Below are 22,315 nucleotides of genomic sequence, written 5' to 3'. Positions count from 1 at the left end.
TAAAGAAAGTGTACTTGGTTGTGCAACCATCTGGGACTTGAGGTGTTCTCCATTTCTGCATCTTTGCAAATAGGATGAGGCCAATTAAAACTGAGCTCTGAGACAGCAATAACCACAGAGCAACACTCACTACTCTGCTTTTAAAAGATGAATGCACTATATGAGGAAGGAAGAGTAGAGAAAAAAGCAACAATAAAACCTTCCTCCAGATGGGCTCCTGTCAGCTTTAGGGAAAGCAGAAGTTAGGAAAAAAAGCAACCAGCTTAACAAGGCATAACCCAAGGGTCTGACCACAGGAATAGCTAAGGACAGGACCCAAAAGAGTGCAAGGAACACAGAAACAAATCTTCAAAATAACCATACTCCGTCAACAGGCTCCTGTGGTTCTGGCTCCACCTACCTAGTCTGAGAATGTTGGGTTGCTTTTTTTTAACTGTGGTCGGTTTCCTTGGTTACTGCCTACTTAATTTTTAACACCTGGAAAACTGGGCAGTTCAGCTAAACATCTGCGTCCAGCCTCCAGCCAAACAATCATATAACTGCACATGTAAAGGAAGGTATAATCACCTTAAAAAGAAAGATATTTGCCTCCCCAGCTCTGTGATATCCCACATTGTTGAGACGTGAATACATAGAATCATAGAATATCTTGAGTTGGAAGGGACCCATAAGGATCATTGAGTCCAACTCCTGGTTCCACTCAGGGTCACCTTATAATCAGATCCTATATCTGAGAACATTGTCCAGATGCTTTTTGAACTCCGGCAGCTCGGGGCCGGGCCCACTGCCCTGGGGAGCCTCATCCATGCCCACCACTCTCTGGTGCAGAACCTTTTCCTATACGATGTTTCCTAGTTATATTTGAACGCCTGATGTCACAGAATCATAGAATCATTGAGGTTGGTAAAGACCACTAAGATCATCCAGTCCAACCCCAACCCATCCCCACCACGCCCACTGACCATGTCCCTCAGTGCCACATCTCCACCGTTCTTGGACATCTCCAGGGATGGTGACTGCACCACCTCCCTGGGCAGCCTGTGCCAATGCCTCACTATTCTTTCTAAGAAAAAATGTTTCCTAATATCCAACCTGAACTTCCTCTAGTGCAACTGAAGGCCATCACCTCTCATCCCTAAGGCCAAAGTTAATCCTGAATGAAATAAAACAGACATCTGGGAGTCAGTGCCCCTTACAGAAGAGCTATATTGCAGGGGCCATGGAAATACTTACAACTATCAAAAAATTAGATATCCATTGATGTAGTATAATTGACATATAAAAGGTTTTCCCAGTACCTGGATGAAAACAACTCAGGTGTGATTTATCTGGAACAACTGCAAAAGGAAAATTGTGGGTAGTAGGTGGGGGGATTGAAAACACATAATGTTAACACTTTGAGATAACGCATGAACCTAGGTGACTTTGTGGTCCTATCCAAACACACTGACCTATGGAGCCTGCTAGGTTCTGCCTTGCTGCCATCTAACAGCTCTATGACTGTCACAGCACTATAGCCACAGGCATTACACTGAGCCAAGCACTCTCAGAAATGAGACAACTGGAAAACTCTAGACCCAAGTAGATCAGTATTAAAAAATATCTGAACTGACTGCAGCCAGAGTTTAGTCAACCTCCAAAATAGAGAAATCCATCTGAAGCTAATAGATGGTAATTAAAAATACTAATTAATTACATTTGGGAAAGTCTGTACCTTAAAAAAAATCACAAGTTAAATGAGACAAGCGATGGGTGGGAGGATAAGGATAAAGAAGATTAATACCGTTTTGCAAGTAGAAAAATGAAAATACTGAGAGATTCAAGGCCGGGTTATAATTTTCACCACATTCTACCTTTTTAATAGTGAACAAGCAAAGAGAAGCTACCAAGTTCCACTGAGATCCAGTTAATTGTCTTAATTGCAAACCTCTCGTTCATCTGTGGAGAAAAAAAACAAGACAGGTGATGGCAGTAGAGAAAATAAAGATCACTCTAGTAAGCATCCATTTTTCCTTTGTAAGTTCAACCTTATCCCAACATACCATTCTCTTATCTTACCCAGAAACTCTGCCTCACTAAACAAGTTATCCAGCACTGTCAGATTTGAGCTCATAAGGGAAGGAGAAAGAAGTTTTCCTATTCCTGCAAAATTTACCCTCTCAAAAGCAGTGAAAACATAGCTTCGAGTGCCATCTAGAGGAGTGCACTCCCGTGTCGAGAATAGTCATGTTGAAACATGTAAAGTCTCAGATTTTCAAAATCACCAACCGTTCACATGTGCTCCTTGTAGTGGGACAAATCTGTGCAGCTGTTGTTCCTGTGTGCAAGTATCCCTGCAGGTTGTGGCCAGATGTGTTTGTTGGTGCAGGATAATAAACCTGTGAAGTACAGCTGGTGAAAACCAGTGATTTAGAATCACAGAATTGTTTGAATTAAGGGCCACCTAGGCCAGCCCCCCTGCAATGAGTAGGGACATCTACAGCTCAGTCAGGTGCTCAGAGCTCCATCCAGCCTGATGAGATTCAACATTTATAAACACACACTTCCTTGCACCACAAGTGCCTAGATGCTTTTAAAAATCTGACCTTGCTGTTGTGATTGCTTACATTTCTCAAATCTTATAGTGACCAGGACTTTATTTTAGAAATGCTTAAACACACGCAAGCGAACGCTGTTAGTGGAGCATTATGGTTGAATATAGAGCGCCCCAAGAGAAGCACAGTACAGCAATAGCGACATGCTTCTCCAGTGTATTCAGATCTGAGTATATCTTCTGTGCTCTCTTTAATATCAGACAGCTTGTGCTACAAGACCGTATGCATTTCATTAACTCTGAGATGGCGTAATGGTACACAGCAGAGGAAATGTCACATGCTGACTAGCGAGTAGGCAGGTAGACTGAACTACGAGAAGTTCTCACATCATCAGGCAGCATGGACACCACGAGGAAGAAATTTCTCCGATAAAAGACATAAAACAGCAAGCTGCTTTTTTTTGCACAGGGAACAACATTCAGATTTGTATTTCTTTCCCTTTTAAATGTATTCTCTTGTTCACTTCAGAGTCTGTCTCTCCAGTTGCAGTCTTTCTGCCCTTCCACATCTTCCACGTTCACTGAATATTTGGAATTCCAGTCTCGCTCAAAAATGCTTTTTAATTGTTCCTGGACAGGCTGTTGCCTTCTCCATGGGTTGGTTGAACTCTGCTTGATAATTAGTCCCACACCGGCTGTGTTAGTGAAGTAATCTTCTGACCAATTGGAAGTCCCTGTGTAATGCAAAAGGGGCTAATTAGAAAACATTCATTTTCCAGTGTTTTGTTTGATCTCCGTACTTGTTAAGTACACATTGCCTTGCTTTGCTGATGTGTGTACAACTGTAAATCTCATGAGGGCCAACGAGCAGCAAAAATCGGGTCACCTTTTTCTTATTGCAGATCTCAAGTTTCAGAAAGTCAGTGCTGACTGCTGCCCTGAGGCTTCTGATTGTTTACCCCATGTATCTGCTCATTATAAATATGGGAACAGAGTGCATTGTTTGTATATGCAGAGGGTAAAAGCTGGTGTTTGATATGGGGTTCTGCATTTAAAAACAAGAAATCCTCAATCTACTTAATTGTTTAATCTGTGGGGAAGCATGGTACCAATAAAATAGCCACAAGCACTTTGTATTCCATCAGAAGCAAAGGTCTAGCAACAAATGAGCTTCAGAACGGATCTCTACTTGTTAAAAGAAAACAAGAAGAGAAACTGGATCCTTGATCAATGCATCCTCAGGAGCTGTTCTGAGCTCAGCATGCAATGCCTGCTTTTAGACCAGGCAAAGTTGGGATCCTCCTGTGAGCACTGTGTAGGGTTCTCTCCAAAACCACTGTTCAGAAGAACCAAACATTATGTAAAGAAAAACTACATATTTTAGCAGTTAGTATTTCTTCTGGCGTTCGCCTTTGCCAGAAGAATCTTTCAATTGCAGAAGGTGCTTAGGCATGAAAACAACTCATCTGCGTACCTATCTTCAAGAAACAACTTAATAAGAAGCAAGATCCATTGAAGGCGATTGGAGCTGCAAGCCCTCAGCCTGTCGGCAGGTCAGGCTGGCTGCTGGCTGCACTGCATGGACTGACTGAAAGGACAGACCCCTTCTGCATTTCTTTTAAGAGGCATTTGTATAAAAGAGCACGAAAACAAACACCATCCAGGTTTTCAGGAATTGAGCAGCAGTTGACACTAGAGTTTTCTCATTTCCATTCCTAGAATTCTGTTCAGCAAATAGTGCGTGGAATTAAACCCTCCCAGCAATTCCTTTTTATTAAAGCACAATGATGTTCTATACCAGAGCATTAGCTATCACTGCATCATTCTGAGCACACAGTTTGTGAAGTTCCCACTGTGCTTGTCGCAAACTGTGCACTCAGACTCAGCATACTCTGTTCTTAATGGTTCACAGTCATATGAGATAATCTCCTCCTGAACTTAACCTAGATTGTATTTTCTCGCTTTTGCATCTCTGCTCCTATACCCAAAGCAGACATTCTGACATAGATGTGTATTTTGTTATGTTTATCTACTTTCTATGGCAAAATGAGCTCTTTTTTGATATTGAAGCCCATCCAATCCCAATCTCAGCCCAACAGATCTGAAGATGCTCTAAGCAGTTGTAATCACGGGATACGCACCAATATAGGCTGCTTTATCAGTGACCATAAATTTGTTGTGATTCACTCTCCCATGAGGAATATTTGTGTGATTCAAAACTGGAACAATGAAGAGTTTCTGGATGGGGAGAAATTAAAACATAAATAGAAATACCATGTGAGAAACAGGCCAGTGCAGATTTCCTATATTTTCATAGAATAGAATGCTAGAGAAAGAAGAGAGTAATCCACACACTGGAATTAAATGTACCATAAAAGAGATTGTACTCTTATCCAAGAAAACTAACAAATAGTATTTCCACTATACATAAAATTTGATAAGCAATTGAGATCAGATAAGGATAATGTTTGCTTCACAATGTTCCATTAGTGACACAGCTATTATCATTACAGGGCATACAATTAAATGCAGTTTTAGGCAGCTGTTTAATAGATCTGCATTTACCACTGATTGCCGCTCTTATTTTGTGCTAAAATGGGCTGATCACAGGCACAGGGAGTACTGCAGACACCAATAATGCCAAACTTTTTTGTGTGAAATCTTAATAAAATCTAGATTTCTGTTCTTTTTTTTTTTTTTTTTCCCTTGGAAAAAGGGGACCCGGTCAGTGCATTGTGTTGGAAGCTTCCATATCAGAGAATCATAGAATCATTAAAGTTGGAAAAGACCTCTAAGGTCATCTAGTCCAACCCCAACCCACTCCCACGTGCCCGCTGACCATGTCCCTTGGTGCCACATCTACCCTTTTCTTGAACACCTCCAGAGATGGTGACTCCACCACCACCCTGGACAGCCTGTGCCAGTGCACCACCACTCTTTTGGAGAATAAATGTTTCCTTATATCCAACCTGAACCCTCTCCTCACTTTGTGCTTTCCATTCTAGTGCCTACAGCCCGTGTGTAATATTTATTGTAGAATAAAAGCGTCTCAATACATAGAGGCAGCTAGAAGAGCTCTCAACTGCAAAAAAACTGACATTAATTAGAGCCATCTGAGATACTCCATACAGAAAAGGATCATAAGAAGACCATCAAGTCCTCATTCAGATGGTCACTGTCATGTTATCATACCACGCTGACACTGATGTGGGTGTGAGGGTTGTTGAGAGCACGCAGGGACCTCAGGTAGTGGAGCATGGATGGGTCGGTGTGGGTCCAGCAGCTGACCAGAAGCCGGATTTGTACTCTGTAGTTGAAAGCCACACGTCTCAGAGCATTGTCAATGGCTGGCCAGTATCTAGAGAAAGCAGGGGGGTAGAGAGAGGAGGATTTTTGTGAAGATTCTCTAGAAAATTCCTACAGTAAACTGAGAATAAAAGTGACACCGTGCACAAATGGGAATTCTGCTATCTATTAAGAGGAGTACTTGTGCTTCCATGAACAGTACACAAGAGATTTCTGCCTTGTACACATCCAGGTCTTCTTGCAGTGTTTTAAGACCACCAGTCTCTGCCAAATTTTGAATGGATTAAAAAACTTAAAACCTAGTAAAGTGCATGTACATGCATACATACACAGAATGATGCCATTGTGCTCATTTCCTTATGAGCAGTATTAGCACTTCCATTCCTAAGGGGGGGAGGGGAAAGACTTTCTGTGAACCTAATCTGAGTTAAAAGCAGGAGATGAGAAACCCACCGGTTCAGCAACACAGAAACTCAAAATCCTCTCAGCTGTTGCATTTACAGAGACATCCTCCAGGAGGAAACCGGCCTTAGAGGTTTTATTTCCAGGATAGCTGAATTATCTCTGTCTATCTGTTAGCCTACACACTTCATGCTAACACTGCTTCACAGCTGAACGGCACAGTCTTTACCTAGTCATTCCAGAGGGCATGATGCATGATATAATTGTGGCAAAATGGTAACTTAGGGCTCACTCTGTTCTTGACAAGCCACCTCGTATGTAATTGGTTTGATTGAGCTACTTTCTCAGTCAGATTATTTAGATGATTAAAAAACCCACAAATGTTGTAAGCAGATAATACTCAAAGCACTTTGTTGCACATATACATTCTAATTCAAGCATATCAAAGAGGATTGAGAATCTCTGTGGCTGGCCCATGACTCAACAGCTTTCTGTTACTCAGATCAGAGCTGAAGTACAAAGTATGCACAATTCTGCTGGGACCTCAGGCAGCTCAGTGGGCCCATGGCAATGGCCCACCACACAATTTAGTCACCCCAGGTGACCACTGCACCTTCTCTGTGAGAGCTGCTCCTCTGCACATCCAGCATTCCCAACAAACTTAGATGTTCCAGATGAGATAATAGGAAAGGAATATAAAAGCTCAGAACTCTTTGTGGAGTCTATCTCAACTATCATTGCAGAGTTGAGCAAGAACAGTTAAGAACCAGCCTCTACACCATTATTCAGGTGTACCAAACAGGTTGCAGAGCAAAAAGGCAAGAGTCCTCAGAAGTGAAGAACAGAAAGAAAGAAAGAAACAGGAGCAGAAGAAGGGGGCAAAGCAATATTTTGAGAAGACTGATATCTTAAATATTTTTGCTGTTCCCATTCCTTCCTCTATTCATAGAGCTGGTGCACTGTATTTTTAATGCAGCTGCACCCAACTGTCCCTAGTCTGGCATTTTGCAGTTTTCTTGCTGTTTGAAGGGCAGAGGAGGCTGCTTTAAAATACTAGAAGAGCACAAGGGTAGTATGGTAAAACATCCTTCCTGTACATCACAAGTTGCACAGTCAACAAGGCAGTCATGAATGTGGAGCAAAGCCTCAGCTCTTTCTACTTAAAAAAAGCTGAATTATTTTCACTGCAAGTTGGTGGGGGGGATAGAATCATACATTTTCCCTTGAAGTAGCCCAAGTTTGGCAGTCAACCAGTTTCGTCAGGATTAAAATCATACCTTTCTGGGTGAACAAAACGGCTGGTAGGGAAATAATCCATAACAGAAACATAGACGAATTTATGTGCTGCACTGATAACACTGATAATAGCAAAGAGGTCATGGGTGCGACCTTCTGGACAAAACGCAGGAGGAGAAGCCTGTCAGAAGAAAACACGCAGGTCAGTGATTTCATTCTTTTGTCAAACTGTTTTCAATGCAATGCCACAAAGCATTTGAGGCAGAGTATTCCTCATGCTTTCCATGTCCCAGTGGGTCAGATACTCACTGATATATTAAACCCACAGGAGACCTGCACCCTGTCCTTGCCAGACAGCCTGGTAGCCCAAGCCATGTTGACCCTTATTCCTTGAGTAGTTCCAGAGAAACCTGTTGAATTAATCATTATCCGTCTAGAGCAGAAGTAGCTAAGGATCACTGAAAAAACTTTTCTGGTCAAACCTTAAAACATAGTTTATAGTCTGTCTTGTTATTTTAAAGTGTACTTACAGAAAAATAGACTTTTGTCAGGGTTCCGTTAAATTCTACTTCCAGAGGCCTAGAGTTGTTAATGTGGGTAGAATAGTTTTGAGGCCAAGGGAATGGGATGGTAGCATTAGCATGTCCAAGATCCCAGTAAGTTCTAAATGTCTTCCAGAGATCTTTGGCTAAGCAGCTGCAGTTGTATATCACAGCACCAAACTCTTTCACCTGCAAAGACAGCATATTGTGACACAGCTCCATAAAGAGCCTCTTTCTGTTATTTGCTGTTTGTCCCTCTCAGTCAACATTTTACATTGTTATGATTTTCCATTGTGTTCTTGGATGTAAATCTTCCCCCAGGTGTTTGAATATGCAGCAGCAGAGCTTACCTGAGATAAAGATCTCCAGTCCATATTTGCACTACCAATATATATGTGTTTCATGTCTACGATCCAGAATTTGCTGTGCAATATTCCTCTTGTCAAATGTCCAAAGTCAATTTTTTTAACGTGAGCCCCTAAAGAAAGATGGGGAAGGAAGAAGCAAGTTTAGATACAGCATGGAGGTGGTATACTGCACTATCTCTCTGACAGCCAGAACGTACAATCATAGAATCACAAAATCATTATGGTTGGAAAGACCACTAAGATTATCTAGTCCAACCACCAGCCCATAAATGTTATCTCTTTAGACCACATCAGTCAGTGCCACATCTACCCTCTTCTTGAACACCTCCAGGGATGATGACAGCACCACCTCCCTGGGCAGCCTGTGCCAATGTATCACAACTCTCTGAGAATAAATTTTCCCTTATATCCAGCCTGAATCTCCCCTGGTGCAACTTAAGACCATTACCTCTCATCCTATCATTATTATCTGAGAGAAGAGGCCGACCCTCACCTCACTGCAATCTTTCAGGTCATTGTAGAGAATGATACCGTCTCCCCTGAGCCTCCTCTTCTCCAGACTGAACAGCCCCAGCTCCCACAGCTGCCCCCCATAAGACCTGTGCTCCAGACCCTTTACAGCTCTACTGCTCTCCTCTGGGCACGTCTGGATCACTAAAGCTTGCAGCCATTTGCAGCCAAAACTCACAAGCACTGATAGCTTGAAAAAACATACAAAACGTCAACTTTCAAAAAAAACTTTGAGGGCATGACAGCATAAACAGAAATTGTGAAGCAGCAAATAGGCAGTGCTCATTCTGTGAAAAGCATGGCTTCAAGTAAGCTCAGAGCCATGGAAGCAGCATTCTGGCATAGGCCTCAGAGGCCAATTTATCTCAGATGCCTTTCAGCAATACTGAAGTTCAGAGGACACTACTGAGTGAGATAATTACCTTTTCTCTCTAAAAGCTCAAGGTCAGTTGAATTTCTAGCCAAAGTTGGCATACTTGCTGCAATGTACACAGAGACATTCTCTGCAAGTAATCTTTCAAATCTCTTCAGAATATCTTCACCCTGCACGATGCATTGTTTGTTATTTATTGCATTTTATCATATAAGTAACAGAGATGGCGCTGGACTCGGCTGCCCCTTGAAATGAGGCAGGGCTCAACATCTCACATCTGCCACTTTGCTAGAGCAGAATGTGAGTCAACCTACACCACCAGGCCACCTGGGAGGAAGGGGCAAGGGACCCTGAGGATGATGAGGAAGCAGCTCAGGAGGAAGGCAGCAGCTCTGCCCACAGCAGCAAACAGGCCTGTGGCATCTGCTCTCAGCAGTGGAGCCAGAGAGGCCCCACTGGACACACAGAGCATCCAAGAGAACAACTCTGTAACAGAGAGTCTCCATCCTATGTGGCTTAAGGCAGGCCGCATGGTCAGTCTCCCATCTGCCGCATGGGCATGAGATGTACAACCTCAGTCACTGATTTCAGCCTACCTGCTTTGAAGATGAGTCATTGACGTCGATGTCTTTCCCAGTAAGGGACCAATAGTAAGAAGCCACATGAATTTCTTCCTGGGCTGTATCAAGGAGATTCATCCAGGCGTGGTACAAGGGTTTGGCTGCAGTGCTGTTTATCTCAAAAGCTAAGTCGTAAGGAACACTTTCCACAAGTTCAAAGCTGCAACAGCAATTGTATAGTGTGAAGCAACCAGCTGTGACCCGAGCAGGAAACCAAGCACATATCATGATGTACAGTACTTGCTGCTCACCCTGCTGCCTCTCATTCTGCTGCAAAGGGACGATGGTTGGGGTTGTGTTGAGCCTTCAAGCACAGGACAATAATGGAGCTGTGTTACTGTCCCTACCACCCCTCCAGCAGGAGATTACTAATGACCCTGCGTCCAAACAGTGCTGTTTCTCACCTGGTGATTACTTCTCCACAAGCCATCGGGCCTAACTTACCTGCAGGAATCATTGGATCTGTTTGTGTCCTCCTCATTTCCTGTGGTTCTCTCGAGATCTCCATAGAGTTCTTCCTCCTCCACCTCTTGGTAAATGCTGACAACTGTTTCTTCTCCCTTACGATCAACTGTGCTGTCTGCTCTCATGAAGTAAACAGCCATCAGGGCAACAAAACCAAGCATCAAGACTACCCCAGATATTTGAAACTAGAACAGAATCCAAACAGGATAAGAATTAAGCGCTCACCTTAGTCACCAATACAGCAGCTAATGGAAAACTACCTGTCACAGGTGAGTGAATTAAAACCATTGAACAGTAGTGCTTTCAGCTACTGGCAGGCAGCATTCCTAGACACATCACTTCAGGTGAGGACCATGACTTAAATAGAGGTTGGTTTGCATAAGGACCATGATTTTTGTTATGTTTTAATTTCTCGTGTGCCAACATGTCAAAAACGTGCTTTTCCTCTGACACCTTCTGATCAGTTCAATGTTATTTTTTGTTTAGTGCGGAACAAATGGGTGTTCGACAATATCCCCACCAAAAAATAAAGCAAGAAAATACAAAGCACAAAATTAACAGTGAGATCAAGTGCAGTAGTACCATAAAGTGGAAATTCTTAAAGTCACGGGGAAAAAAATGGGTCTGTCAGAAACAGAAGGACAATATGGTTCCTGAGCATGTTTGGGTTTTAACTTTAGCCTCACTTGAGTGAAATGACACAAATCTGGTTTATGCACCTTGTGAGTGAATAGTATTTCCTTGTAGTTCTAGTGGGGTTTCTTTTCCTTTTCTCTGTACTTTTTTTTTTTTCCCCGAATGTGGACTAGGGAAAAAATAAACCAGCCTGGTTATATGGCATATGCAGATCTGGAGTCCAGCCACTCACATGCTGAAAAATATAATATCAGGCTCTGTCTTGTACTCTGCTAAGGAAAAGACAGCAATCAGTGTGAATCAGTGTTCTCCCAACAATTAACAAGCCTAGAGCTGGGAGCATCCCCTTCCCCATGGAAGGCAACGAGCAATTCAGAGCGGAGCATTTGGACCCCTCCAGCCAGGAGAAGTGAGTCTGGGAAGGAGAAGTCAAGAGGCTGTAGCTGTAAATGTGAACTCCTGAAATGGCACATGTGAAAATTGAGCGGAAGCCAGTTTGCTCTGAAAGCATCTGTTCCAGTTTCTGTGTGGATAGAGTCTCTTACTTTTCATTTTCTATGCTTTTCTCAAGATCTACAGGGCTGCCATCAATTTCAGGCAGTGATTTGACCCAGATAGAGAAAAACGCTTTTAAACCAACTATCAACTTAAAATTTTGCCTTCCTGCTTGTTCTCCTTTTCATTGATGGCAAAGAGAATCCCACCACTTTTTAACGGTTGTGAATTTCACCCTGGGAACATTGAAGGCACAGGTTTTAGAAGACATTTCTCAAGCCAGAGGTGTATTTTGAAGGTGTATCTTGGCTGCCACTGTGCCATGATGCTGTGATGGCAGGTGCTACAAGCATGCTGAATTTATCAAGTGATTCCAGAAGCTTCTTATGGTGAGACTAAGCCTGAATGACAGTCTGCCCAGCGTCAGCACAAGGCTTCATAAGGCAGGGTGAAAAGGGATAAGTGAGGCCTTAGAATGAATTTCAGCACGTTATATAGACCAAATTCCTCTTGTGTTATATGGAATATAGTACATTCAGAGGAACAGTGCGTAATCAGTGCTTATTTACATCAGGAGAAGAAATACCAACACCGCTTACTCACTTGGCTCTCATTAGCATCTGTGCTAATGAAGGAAGTGAGGCTATTTGCATGAGCAAGGTTCACAGTTCTGAGTGTGGGCTGCAGGACTGGGGTCCACGTTACTCCCTCTTGGCAAGGTTTGATCATCCTACTGGATAAATCAGTGAGGGTTTTGTCACTCACTTCCTTGCAAACAGGATTAAAACCTACAAAGATTACCAAAACAGGCAATAAAATCATTCTTCTTTATCTGCTCTATCTTTTCAGAAGTGTCAACGTCATCTCAGCTCTTGTGAGCAAATGTAGTGCATCTCAATAATTACCATTTTGGCATCTTTTTGATTGCTCACGCTTAATTTCACGTTGGAGGACTCATTAACCATCGGGGATGCTTTTAATGCTCTTTTCACAATCTGAAAAACAGAAATGTATGCAAGGGGGAAAATAAAGCTTTATGGAAGCATTTGTAGAAAGCCAGTTACAGACAAAAAAAAAAAGCAGGTCACTGCCATTGCTTTATATAGTGCTCTGAGATTAAAGGACGAATCTGTGCCACGTTCTCTCTGTGTGTTACGGATCTTGAGTGACATTAACAGATTCCAAAGCGAGAGAGAGAGATAGTCCCCTGCAGCTTTTCCCTGTGCTGTCTACACAGAGAAATCACTGCAGTAATTAATGTGTAAACAACTGCATCGCCGCCTCTACAAGTTATCCTGCAACACCCGCTTTGTCCCGTTGTGGGCTAGCATGTTTGCCAACCATTAATAGCTAAGAGCAAAAACCATGGATGATACTGCATGGCGTCAATGTTGTTGCATGTGTGACTCTGTTATCATAGAATCATAGAACTGTTGGAGTTGGAAGGGACCTTGAAAGGCCATCCAGTCCAACTTCCCTGCAATGAGCAGGGACACCTACAGCTCTCAGCTTTCTTCCTACACGCATGAGTTGTCTTCAGCGCTGGTGTCTGTTTCAGAAGGGATTCTTCTAATAGGACATGAACCAGATAGGGCAAAATCTAAACTCCTCTCCTTCCTTACTCCCTTACTCCCCCTATAATTATGAGGCTAGGAAATTAGTTAACTTCTTTTTCAGACAGAATTGCTCCTAGTCTTATCACCAGCAGGGGCAACCACAAGAGCAAATACCAAACCATGTCCAAACTCAAAGCAGGTGGTAGGGCAGGATAGTTGGCTACCTGCCTGTTCTGCCTTCTCAAATGCCCAAACCCTTCGCATGTGCCTATGAATGATCCCTGTGTGATGGCACTGTACAGACACCAGAGGTGAACTTACCCGCAGGAGTCAGTCAGCTGCCATTTATCACACCGAGAAGCGAGAAGCACATCCTAGGATATAGTACATCTCAGAAAGTGATGCTGACCACCTGTCAGGTCCCCAGACTACTGCTTCCTATCCCTGAGCCACTGGGCATTTGTAGCTTGAAGATGAACATGCTGTGATGATACAAGATTCCCATAGCTGTGTGGGTGGTCATACTTGAGCTAGCTTAAGGTAAAGGGATCTTGCCAGGCTTGTCCCATCCAACTTGGACACAGCATGGACATAGCCCCAAAGTCTTCTTGTGGGGCCAACTCAGAAGAACAAGGGGGAGTGAATAAAAGAGATGGAGAATGTCCTGGGAGACAGGGGAGGTAGGTGTGAAACACTGAATTGGGGAATGCAGAGAGGGTCAGGTGGTGACTGTCAGGTCCTTGTGACCTTGAAATCCCATTTCATGTTTTAAGCCCAGTAGAAAGACATGCTGTCCTGCCCCAAAGAGCTTGTAGTCCGAATGGAGAAAGCTGTGACAACAACACAAGTCTGGGTTGAGCGCTGAGCCGGGAGACTTAGTAGGAAGAAAATGAGGGGATATTAAGGCAGCAGAGGCCAAGGAGTTTGGTAGGAAACTGAGGCAAAGAGGTTTTAAAGGAGGAGCAGAAGGATAACAGCAAAACAAGGGCAGCAGTCCCTCAGCCCAGGCCAGGGCAAGCCCAGCAGGGCTGCAGTTGCGATGGCGTCAAAAGGACTGAGCTTTGAGAAACAACTTGTTTCAGTTCTCTTTTTCAGCAACAGCCACAAAATGGCTTCAAAAAAAAAGCAGCATTTCTCTCAAAATATGAGAGTGAACAGATCTGATATGTGCCATAATAAAGTCATCTGCCATTTGGTTTAAATGAAGTCTTTCTTGATGGTTTTGGCTGGGCTGTGTTCCCAGCTGCTGTGAGGAACTTGTGAGAACTGCATTAAATGCATGGGGAGGGGGTGGGGGGAAGGGCACCGCTTGGAGTTAAATTTTCACAAAAGAAAGCATCACAGACAAGCAGAATTCTTAAGAATAACACTGAAGCAGGTCAGTAATTAACGATGGCTCCCTTTATGCTTTCAGGGCTCTACCAGCTGCCAACTTCAGTGACGAAGTTCATCCAAGAACAATAAATACAAGCGCTACTTAGTGCTGCTCCACGGGCAGGAGCACAAGTCTACACCACAATCTGCACAGCACACACAGGCAACTGCTGCTTCCAGCATAAGGTTGATTTCTCTCTGCCCCCCAAATACCTTTTGTTACTTCTTTTCTCCATCAGCATTAATTCTTTTCTTGGATTTCAAATACAACGAGGCTTTTTCGGTACACGCTACCTTCCCCAGGAGATGTTTGGAGGTTCTCAAATGAACAAAGTGCATCCTCCCCCCCCCCCATTGCCACCCCAGCACTCTCAAGAGCTCTCCCACGTACTCACCATCCTGGAGGACCTCCCGCGTGCCTGTCCTGCTGTAGTCTGATGTTATGTCCAACCACGCACACAGGAGATGGTGCACACACTTAGACCAGCAGATTCATTTCAGGTCCTTCTGCTTTCTTTCTCATTCAGCTGCAGATTAGTTCCTCTTAACCTCTGAGTTTCATGATGTATACTAATAGTTAAGAGTCCCTAGTTGCATTTAGCTGTTGTTACCCAATCTCCACCTGCTTGATATAATTATACTCAAATAGGGTGAAATGGGTACAAAAAGAAGGTAGTGGAGCAGATAAGAAGCCTGCTCACCATCCAGCTGTCTCCTGAATTTACTCTTTTATACAGATTACCCACCAGCGGGACCACCCCACTATTAAAGCAGGGCTGGGTCAAGGTGAAGGCTGCTGCCACCCTTTTAGACTCAAGTTAGCAGAAAGCTGCAGTCGGCATTGTGCTGGAGCTAGGCTTCTTCTGCCCTCAGGGAAGTGGCAACTCCAGCGAGCAGCTGTGCTGAAGGTCCAGACTGCTTCTGGAAAGTGCCCCTGTGCCCCCTCTGCTGTGCTCCGCAGATCCACCAGTGCCTACCGCTCCTTTCAGTTTTGGATCATAGTATCACAGAATATCCCGAGTTGGAAGGGACCCACAAGGATCATCGAATCCAAGCCCCGGCTCCACACAGCACCACCCAAACCCAAACCCCATGTCTGAGAGCGGTGTCCCAGTGCTCCCTGAGCTCCCTACAGCTTATGGCTCTACTGTGACTGAGGATGGAAGTGGGTTTGTGGAGCAATGTAAAATGGTTTACCTGACCCACTCACATTGTTGGAGGGAAAAAAAAAAACGACTGCAAGTTTCTGGGCAAACAAGTGATTCAGTTCATTCCTCTACTTCTGTTCCGCAGACAAGGCTCCTTCCATCAGTTGCCACCTTCCCACACACAAAGTTAATACATCTCTCACCTTACAGCCGTACGCACCCTGGTTAGCAGACTCCCTCTAAAAGCCACGCTTGGTCTCCGGTTTGTTAGAAACGTGTATTAAAAGACACGGTGGAAGATCTTTAAATGCGTATGTGGGAGGCTTGCTATGAAGAAGCTGCCAGCTTAGCGTGCACTCATCTCAGAAAGCTAATAATAGACAGGAACGTCGCTACCGCTGCAGAGAATACTACAAAATCACACTCTGGTTTGCATGAGGGCAAAGCTGCTGCATCTGGGCACCAGCAGCCAGCAGAAGGATGGAAGCAGAACAGCTCGCATCCTCATGCCTGAGAGGAGAAACGCACTGTTTATGCTCTGTGCCAAAGGGCTGTAAAATCAGCTGTAGGAAAATGTCATTTCAGGTCAAGAGCACTGAACTGGTTCAGCTGACAAGCCTAGAGAAAAATTTCAAAGTCTACATAAAAATTTGGCTTTTCGTTTGAAAATAATTTTAAAGATGCACTCAATTTCAACTGCGTGAATAATTCAGTAAATAGAATGAAGTATTAGCCTTAGATGTGAACCATTTAGCACGTCACATATCACAGAACCATAGAACTGTTGGAGTTGGAAGGGACTCTTCGAGGCCATCTGGTCCCACCTCCTGCACTGAGCAGGGACGCCCGCAGCTCCATCAGGTGCTCAGAGCCCCGTCCAGCCTGACCTTGGCTGTCTGCGGGGATGGGATATCCATCACCTTTCTGGGCAACCTGCTCCAGGTTCCATATCTGGAATAATTTTTTTCAGTGTAACATTCAGGGCGTGTTAGCTGTATTTTGGTTGGAAGAAGTGTTGATTTCAACACAAAAGAGATCAGCAATCGGCATAGCTCTGTGATTGCTCTTTCAGAGGGAGCTTTTCCGTCTCAGTCTCATCACTCCTTTTTCACGGCCCCTCCTGTTGCACCTAGGAAATATGACCTGCAAGCATTAGAAAAAGCTTTAATATGTTCTACCTTTGCATTACAAACACTACATTCCTTCTCTCTGATCTGCAAAGCTCGTGGTAGCTTTGCTAGTTCACAGCAGTAGCTCTCTGGGGGTGAAGGCAAGCTACGGCCGTTCTACAGCCCTCCAGGCCCCCAGCAGGCAGGAGAAACCATTCCCTGTGAGACCCTGCCCCCAGCAGTCAGCACCTGGCTCTGGGCAGCGCTGTGCTGAAGCCTCTTGGTGCAGCCCCATTTCACCAGTCTCACAACCTCTCTCTGCCTGCCCCAAGTCCCCGAGCACCACACCTGGGACTTGTATTTTTGTTTTGCTTTCTATCATTTCTCTGTAAGTTCTGCCAGCTAGCAGCTTTCAGGATGTTGCAAATAGTTCTGGCCACCCTTCTACCGCCTCTTATTTCCATTCAGTCAGACTGTTAAAAATTAACCGAGTGGATCCACCGTTGATTTCATATGGGCACTTCCCATGGCATCCCAACTCAAATACCTCTCAGCGCTGCTGGGAAGCCAGTGGAGAGGCAGCAGTGCGTGCAGCTCAGCCCTGTGCAAAGTGGGGTGGGTGAAGCTGCAGCCAGCTGAAGCCGTGCAGAGGGAAAGGAGGAGTTAACGCTGCTCATGAAGCACCAAGAAAGATGCAAAGGTCGGAGAGAACTCCAGGAAGAAAGGAGGACGAGGAGGTAGCACAGAGAAGATAAGAATTTCACAGATGTAAACTCTGATACGTATTAAAATGAGGGCACAAGAGTGTGCAAAGTCACCATTTTCTACCATTAGCGCTGGGGCACGACCATATCCAGGCTGGATTTAACCTTCAAAAATACCACTGTTAATCATGGCAATGCAATCAAATAGTACTAACGACAACATTAACCATCACTGTACCACACTCAGCAGTAAGACACCCTCAGGCAATGGGACGTGCTGACTTCGCCCCTGTACCTCTGGGGGCAGAGGCGAGGGGACCCCCACGTACCATAGGGCCCTATGTATCTGCCCCAGCCAGGTGGCAGCAAAAGGGATCCAGGCGCACTCTCAGCCTCCAGCTGCTCACACTCCTTTCCCCAACCTGTGCTTACTAACACCAATGGAAACAGCCAGTTGGAAAATGTCATATGAACGCACACTCCCCTCCCCCCCTCCCCGAAATTAACGCACAAAAACCCAGAATTGTAGTGTCACATGATAAAAGAATGATTTATTAGAGCAACTTTATGATAAAATTATATAAAATAACAATTTCTTTATTTTTTTTTCTTTAAAGACATCCACAATATCACCTTGGAACAAAATGTACAGATACTGCCTAGAATCCAAACAAAAATAAATTACCGTTCAAAAAAAAAAAAGCAGAAAAAAAAATCGGGGTAGGAGAAACAAATCAAAGTTGTACACAGCATTTCAAGAGGGCGTGGAAAAGAGAAAGTCATTACTCAGTTCAAGTTATACCGACGTGTTTCAGCTTTACTCTCAGACAGCTCAGCTTGCATTTGTGCTGCATGCAAATGGAATGATCCAGTGAACAGTTCAGAAGAGCAGAATCAGCAGCATAACGACAGCAGAAAGTGAAATAGGCACGATTCAGCACGGGGCACACAGACGTGGACAGGTAGCTCTGCCTGCTCTTTGCAAAAGTTATACACATTTACCCAACTTCAAAAATAGCTACTGTGATCTGCAAAACAAGAGAAACTAGTAGAATCTTGCACTTATTTACACTTTTTTCTTCCTTTTTTTTTTTTCCTCCTTTTTTTTCCTTCCCAGTAGGCTGGAGGCTAACATTCCACTAGTTTTACCCTTACTAAAGTACTCGAAGATGACACAAACTTCCTTTCTCCTGGAGCACGACCACAACAGGACATGGCTGTAGGTAAATTAAGGTCCTCGCTCGCAAAGCTCCTACACATTCTCGCAGGACTTTACATTCATTCCATCAGAACAAAAGAACAGGTTTTTACATTTGAAAGTGTTGAACTGAGAACGTGGTTTTCAAGTATAGCGGAAGAACCCAGGGTTGGGATTTTGAAAGGTGCTCATGGCATCAGGCACCCAAAATCCTCTGGGAACCCCAAAGGGCCGGAGCACTCGCTTCCCTGCGGCTCTGAAAAATCCCACCCTTTGTTACATTTCTTGAGTCAGATACAAAACACACGAAAGCAAAATGGTATGAGAACTACCCACAGGTCAGGCTGCCCCCCCAAGTCGCACACACGGCCCACGCATGGCTCACCAAAGCAGTCAGGTTTCCTGCACACTGAGCCTGGGCAGTGGGATGCACCTGGGGAGTTACACTGCAGTCACACAGAGGTGTGTTTTCATGGCCATGCTCACTATAAGAATGAACAAAGGATAAAGGAGCTGTAGTTGTGTGGCTAGCTCTTTGGCTTATCGGAGCAGACAAATGCTTATGGGCTGTATGTGTTCGCCACTTCTGAAATACAAGAAAAAGCTGGTTGCATTTCATCACTAACAAGACTGTTCTGAATGCAAAGATCCAAGCATGAACACTGTGTCAGCACACAGAAGCATTGTGTATTTTGGCTGAGTCACAAATAAGTCAAGCTGTGCATCTCACCCCAGCCCTTCACACACACGTCCGATCTGTAAGCAGACATGGACTGCTGCATCCTGTACTGGAAGAGGTCCCATAGTTGGTGGGCTGATGTCAGCTGGCTGCAGGCTCTCTCTCCAATTCAGAGCAAAGCAATCAAGGAAGAAAATCCATTCCTGACGTGTTCACCAAAGGAGGAAAAATCAAGTAATTTTCAAGTGAAAGTAAACAGAAGTCACATCAAGGATGTGTTGCAGAGAAATAAAATCCACTAGAGTGTAGCCATGAAGATGCAGAAATGTAGTTAACAAGAGAAGTCAGATGTTTGAGTAATCCATGTGTTTCTATAGCAAAACTGAAACTAACAGCAACACCTTATCTGTGAAGGTCCTTCAACTCCTAGTGAGTTGGGGTAGCACCTGGACACACTGAGCCCTAACAAAGAAGGGCCTGCAAATGCGTGCCATATGTCAGGAACAATACCACCACGTAGGATATTTATCACGGACACAGTCAGGCATCTCAAGAAAAGACAGATCAGAGAAAACAACCAAATGAACACATTCAGTATATTACAGGCAGAAGAAGATACAGTGCGTATATTACAGGCAGAAGAACATCAAGGGCAAATTCTTTTCCCTTTTATTCTGCATTCATTTATGCGAAATTCAGCAGATTTCTTCATGGAAGGGCATTTTCACACAAGCAGATGAGTCTTATAACCTGCTGGAGATCTTGGAAGGGTATCTGAACCTACTGTTTGCCAGCCAGCATCCTGCACAGTCAAGAGAAGCTAACGGCCTGCTGGCATCCTCCCATCACGGGACCGATTCTGTTTCTGCTGAAATAGACTGAAAGTTCCCAGTGGCTTCACCAGGAAAGCCCTCATGCTCCTTGCTAGTAAGATTAAAGACTTTGTGAGCATCCCTACTTATTGAAATTATTTTAGCTGACTCCCACTTTCACGACATTCTAGCAGAAAAGCTCAGGTAACTACTGAAGCTAACTAAGGGATCCACTACCACCCCAAAATATAAAGTCGGCACACAAGAAGCAGCAGTCAAGCTTGGGATTCCATTTTCACTGGTTAAACTACACACTGTATGAGGGCAAAGTGGAACTCATCTGCTCACCTTTCCCAGCAAACGTTTCCTCCATGACTATGGAAGGATTTCTCTACCTGATTACTGCTTGTGGACCAGGAAGTATGACAAAGGAATTACTAGAGGATGGAAAAAACTGGGAGCAAACACACCTGGAAGAGGTCCCCTCAAAAAACCAAACCTTTTGTTCTTAAAGCAACAAAACTGCTTCGGGTTTTGCAGTGTAACTGAAAGGCTGAATACAAAACGCAGTGCTTTTTCAACAAGAAATTGCTTAGTGCAACGGTACGTAATACTCATTAATGTCTAGGAGACTGACAAAAAAAACAGACAAAATCCAGACAAAAATCCCAAATATACCAAGTGCTTGATGCTGGCAGATAGTTTCTAAGGAATAGCACAGAATGGTGTTTTTCAAGCACTTTTGCATTGAATAAAAAATTCATAGCAGAACTAGCCATAAAGGAGGAGCTACATTTATGCCATTCTTTTTTGAGTGCCATCAAGTGAATACTAGTTCACAGCAGCTGTGCAATTAAGTTTATTACATGAGCCACTGGAACAGATGTTTCTCTTAACAATTAGCTAAATCACAAACATCTCAGTCTTTGGCCCAGCCAGGAGCATTTGTAGCTCATTGTGAAAGATTGTACAGCAAATCTTTTCAATCTGTAAAGACAGCAACGGTACCGAAAATTTGGCAAGCTAAACTGTAATTCGACTTTTTGTACCTACAAATAATGTTGGGACTGAAACATCAAAAATAGCAACTGTATTAGTAGTCTTCACCTTCACACAATGAATAACTCTTACACTTTACCAAGAGGAGAAAGAAAACCAAAGGGATCGTTATGTCTTGTTTTAGTTTGGAGGCTGAAAAAAGAGAATATAAACGTACAACTTGAGTGTGGTTGCCTTTTTGAGACTGCTGAGGACTTCTTAGAGAACTGTAGTGAGAGTTTCTCCTAGAAACCCACTATATTGCACCATCGTCCTGTTGGATCTGCACTTTGATTCCAACAGAGCTGCAATGCTCACTTACACAATTAAAACAACAAAGCAAACAAACCCAAACCAAACCTAGTACCCAAAGAAGTGTTTCTGAAATTGCGCCTCGTTACAACTGAACCATTATGAACAGGCTGATGCAAGAACACTCGTGCTTCGGCAGTACTGAAAGGAGGGTACGCAAAGCCTGTTTGCTTATGGCACACTGGAAGAGTGAGTAAATTGTTAACAATCAGTTTGCCTCTATGCTGAACATGTGCTGCTCCACAGTGCTAGTCTTGATTCAAAGGCATACACAGACTTGCCATTCACCCTCGCAGCATAGATTCTTTCCTTCTGTGCAATGTATTAGCAATCTAAACAACTGCTCCACACAAACTGTCCACAAACCACTCACACACGATACTACGGTAGATTACAATATGATAGCAATACAAAATATCAGATCACGTATTTCTCTCCATCTGGAATGAAATTCGAATCTTGCAAGCTAGAAGACCCACAGTTCGACTTCTGTGTGTAGCTTCTCATCTGTGCTGGGGACAAAGTCTCCAGTGTGGATCCAGAAGTGTTAGCAGTCCTGACTTTAGTGGCTGTTGATTGTTTAGCAGCAGAAGATGCTTTGTTGCTGGCAACTACATCCAAGTTTCCAGTAGGGTCAATGATAGCATTTATCACTGGGGAAAGAGAGACAGACATATTAGCAGCACTCAGCAATTTCTAAACAGAAATTTGCTTCCCTTCATTTTGAAGGCCATGGAACCGTTGGCAGTACTTGTGTTCATTTTAATAATGTTATTTTCTTCCTCAGCCTAAGCAGCTTTAATAAGCAAAACCTCTTCTAAACTGAAGTTACAAAGACACTCAACTTTCTGTTTAAATTAGAAAAGACAAACTACAGCAGCAAACTGCACATATAGCAG

The 22,315-nt window shown here is 43.8% G+C and overlaps 2 protein-coding genes across 10 annotated transcripts in view; both read right to left on the bottom strand.

Annotated features, from left to right (window-relative positions):
• Window positions 1,834-14,974, bottom strand: PLD4 (phospholipase D family member 4). Of its 3 annotated transcripts, XM_021403101.1 has the most exons (12): window positions 14,812-14,974; window positions 13,364-13,416; window positions 12,392-12,481; window positions 10,335-10,540; window positions 9,867-10,050; window positions 9,320-9,440; window positions 8,370-8,497; window positions 8,008-8,208; window positions 7,519-7,658; window positions 5,726-5,891; window positions 4,675-4,771; window positions 1,834-3,267 (listed from the first exon to the last, which is right to left on the bottom strand). In XM_021403101.1, exons 3-12 carry the CDS (start codon window positions 12,449-12,451, stop codon window positions 3,059-3,061), a joined length of 1,512 nt encoding a protein of 503 aa, XP_021258776.1. In that variant the 5' UTR covers window positions 12,452-12,481; window positions 13,364-13,416; window positions 14,812-14,974; the 3' UTR covers window positions 1,834-3,058. The 3 variants fall into 3 exon arrangements, with proteins under 3 accessions (XP_021258776.1, XP_021258775.1, XP_021258777.1); XM_021403100.1 differs by lacking the exon at window positions 13,364-13,416 and having other exon boundaries at window positions 14,812-14,973; XM_021403102.1 differs by lacking the exons at window positions 12,392-12,481; window positions 13,364-13,416 and having other exon boundaries at window positions 14,812-14,973.
• CEP170B (centrosomal protein 170B) overlaps window positions 17,904-22,315 on the bottom strand; it is a 56,588-nt gene continuing 52,176 nt past the window's right edge. For all 7 annotated transcript variants that reach the window (XM_021401364.1, XM_021401366.1, XM_021401368.1 and 4 more), the window contains one exon: window positions 17,904-22,069. In XM_021401364.1, the coding sequence (XP_021257039.1) occupies window positions 21,834-22,069 (236 nt within the window). In that variant the 3' untranslated portion in view covers window positions 17,904-21,833. The remainder of the gene's footprint in view (window positions 22,070-22,315) is intronic.

Source organism: Numida meleagris, chromosome 6, assembly GCF_002078875.1.
Source record: "Numida meleagris isolate 19003 breed g44 Domestic line chromosome 6, NumMel1.0, whole genome shotgun sequence".
Lineage (NCBI taxonomy): Eukaryota > Metazoa > Chordata > Aves > Galliformes > Numididae > Numida > Numida meleagris.
The sequence above is the reverse complement of the archived record's forward strand: the minus strand, read 5'-3'. Positions and strand labels throughout refer to the sequence as shown.

Coding starts and splice junctions, on each gene's coding strand:
- PLD4 (XM_021403100.1), bottom strand. Junction 8,498..9,319: donor TGAGCTTTTAGAGAGAAAAG/GTAATTATCTCA, acceptor ATCTTTCTTTAG/GGGCTCACGTTAAAAAAATT. Junction 3,268..4,674: donor TGATAAAGCAGCCTATATTG/GTGCGTATCCCG, acceptor TGCATTACACAG/GGACTTCCAATTGGTCAGAA.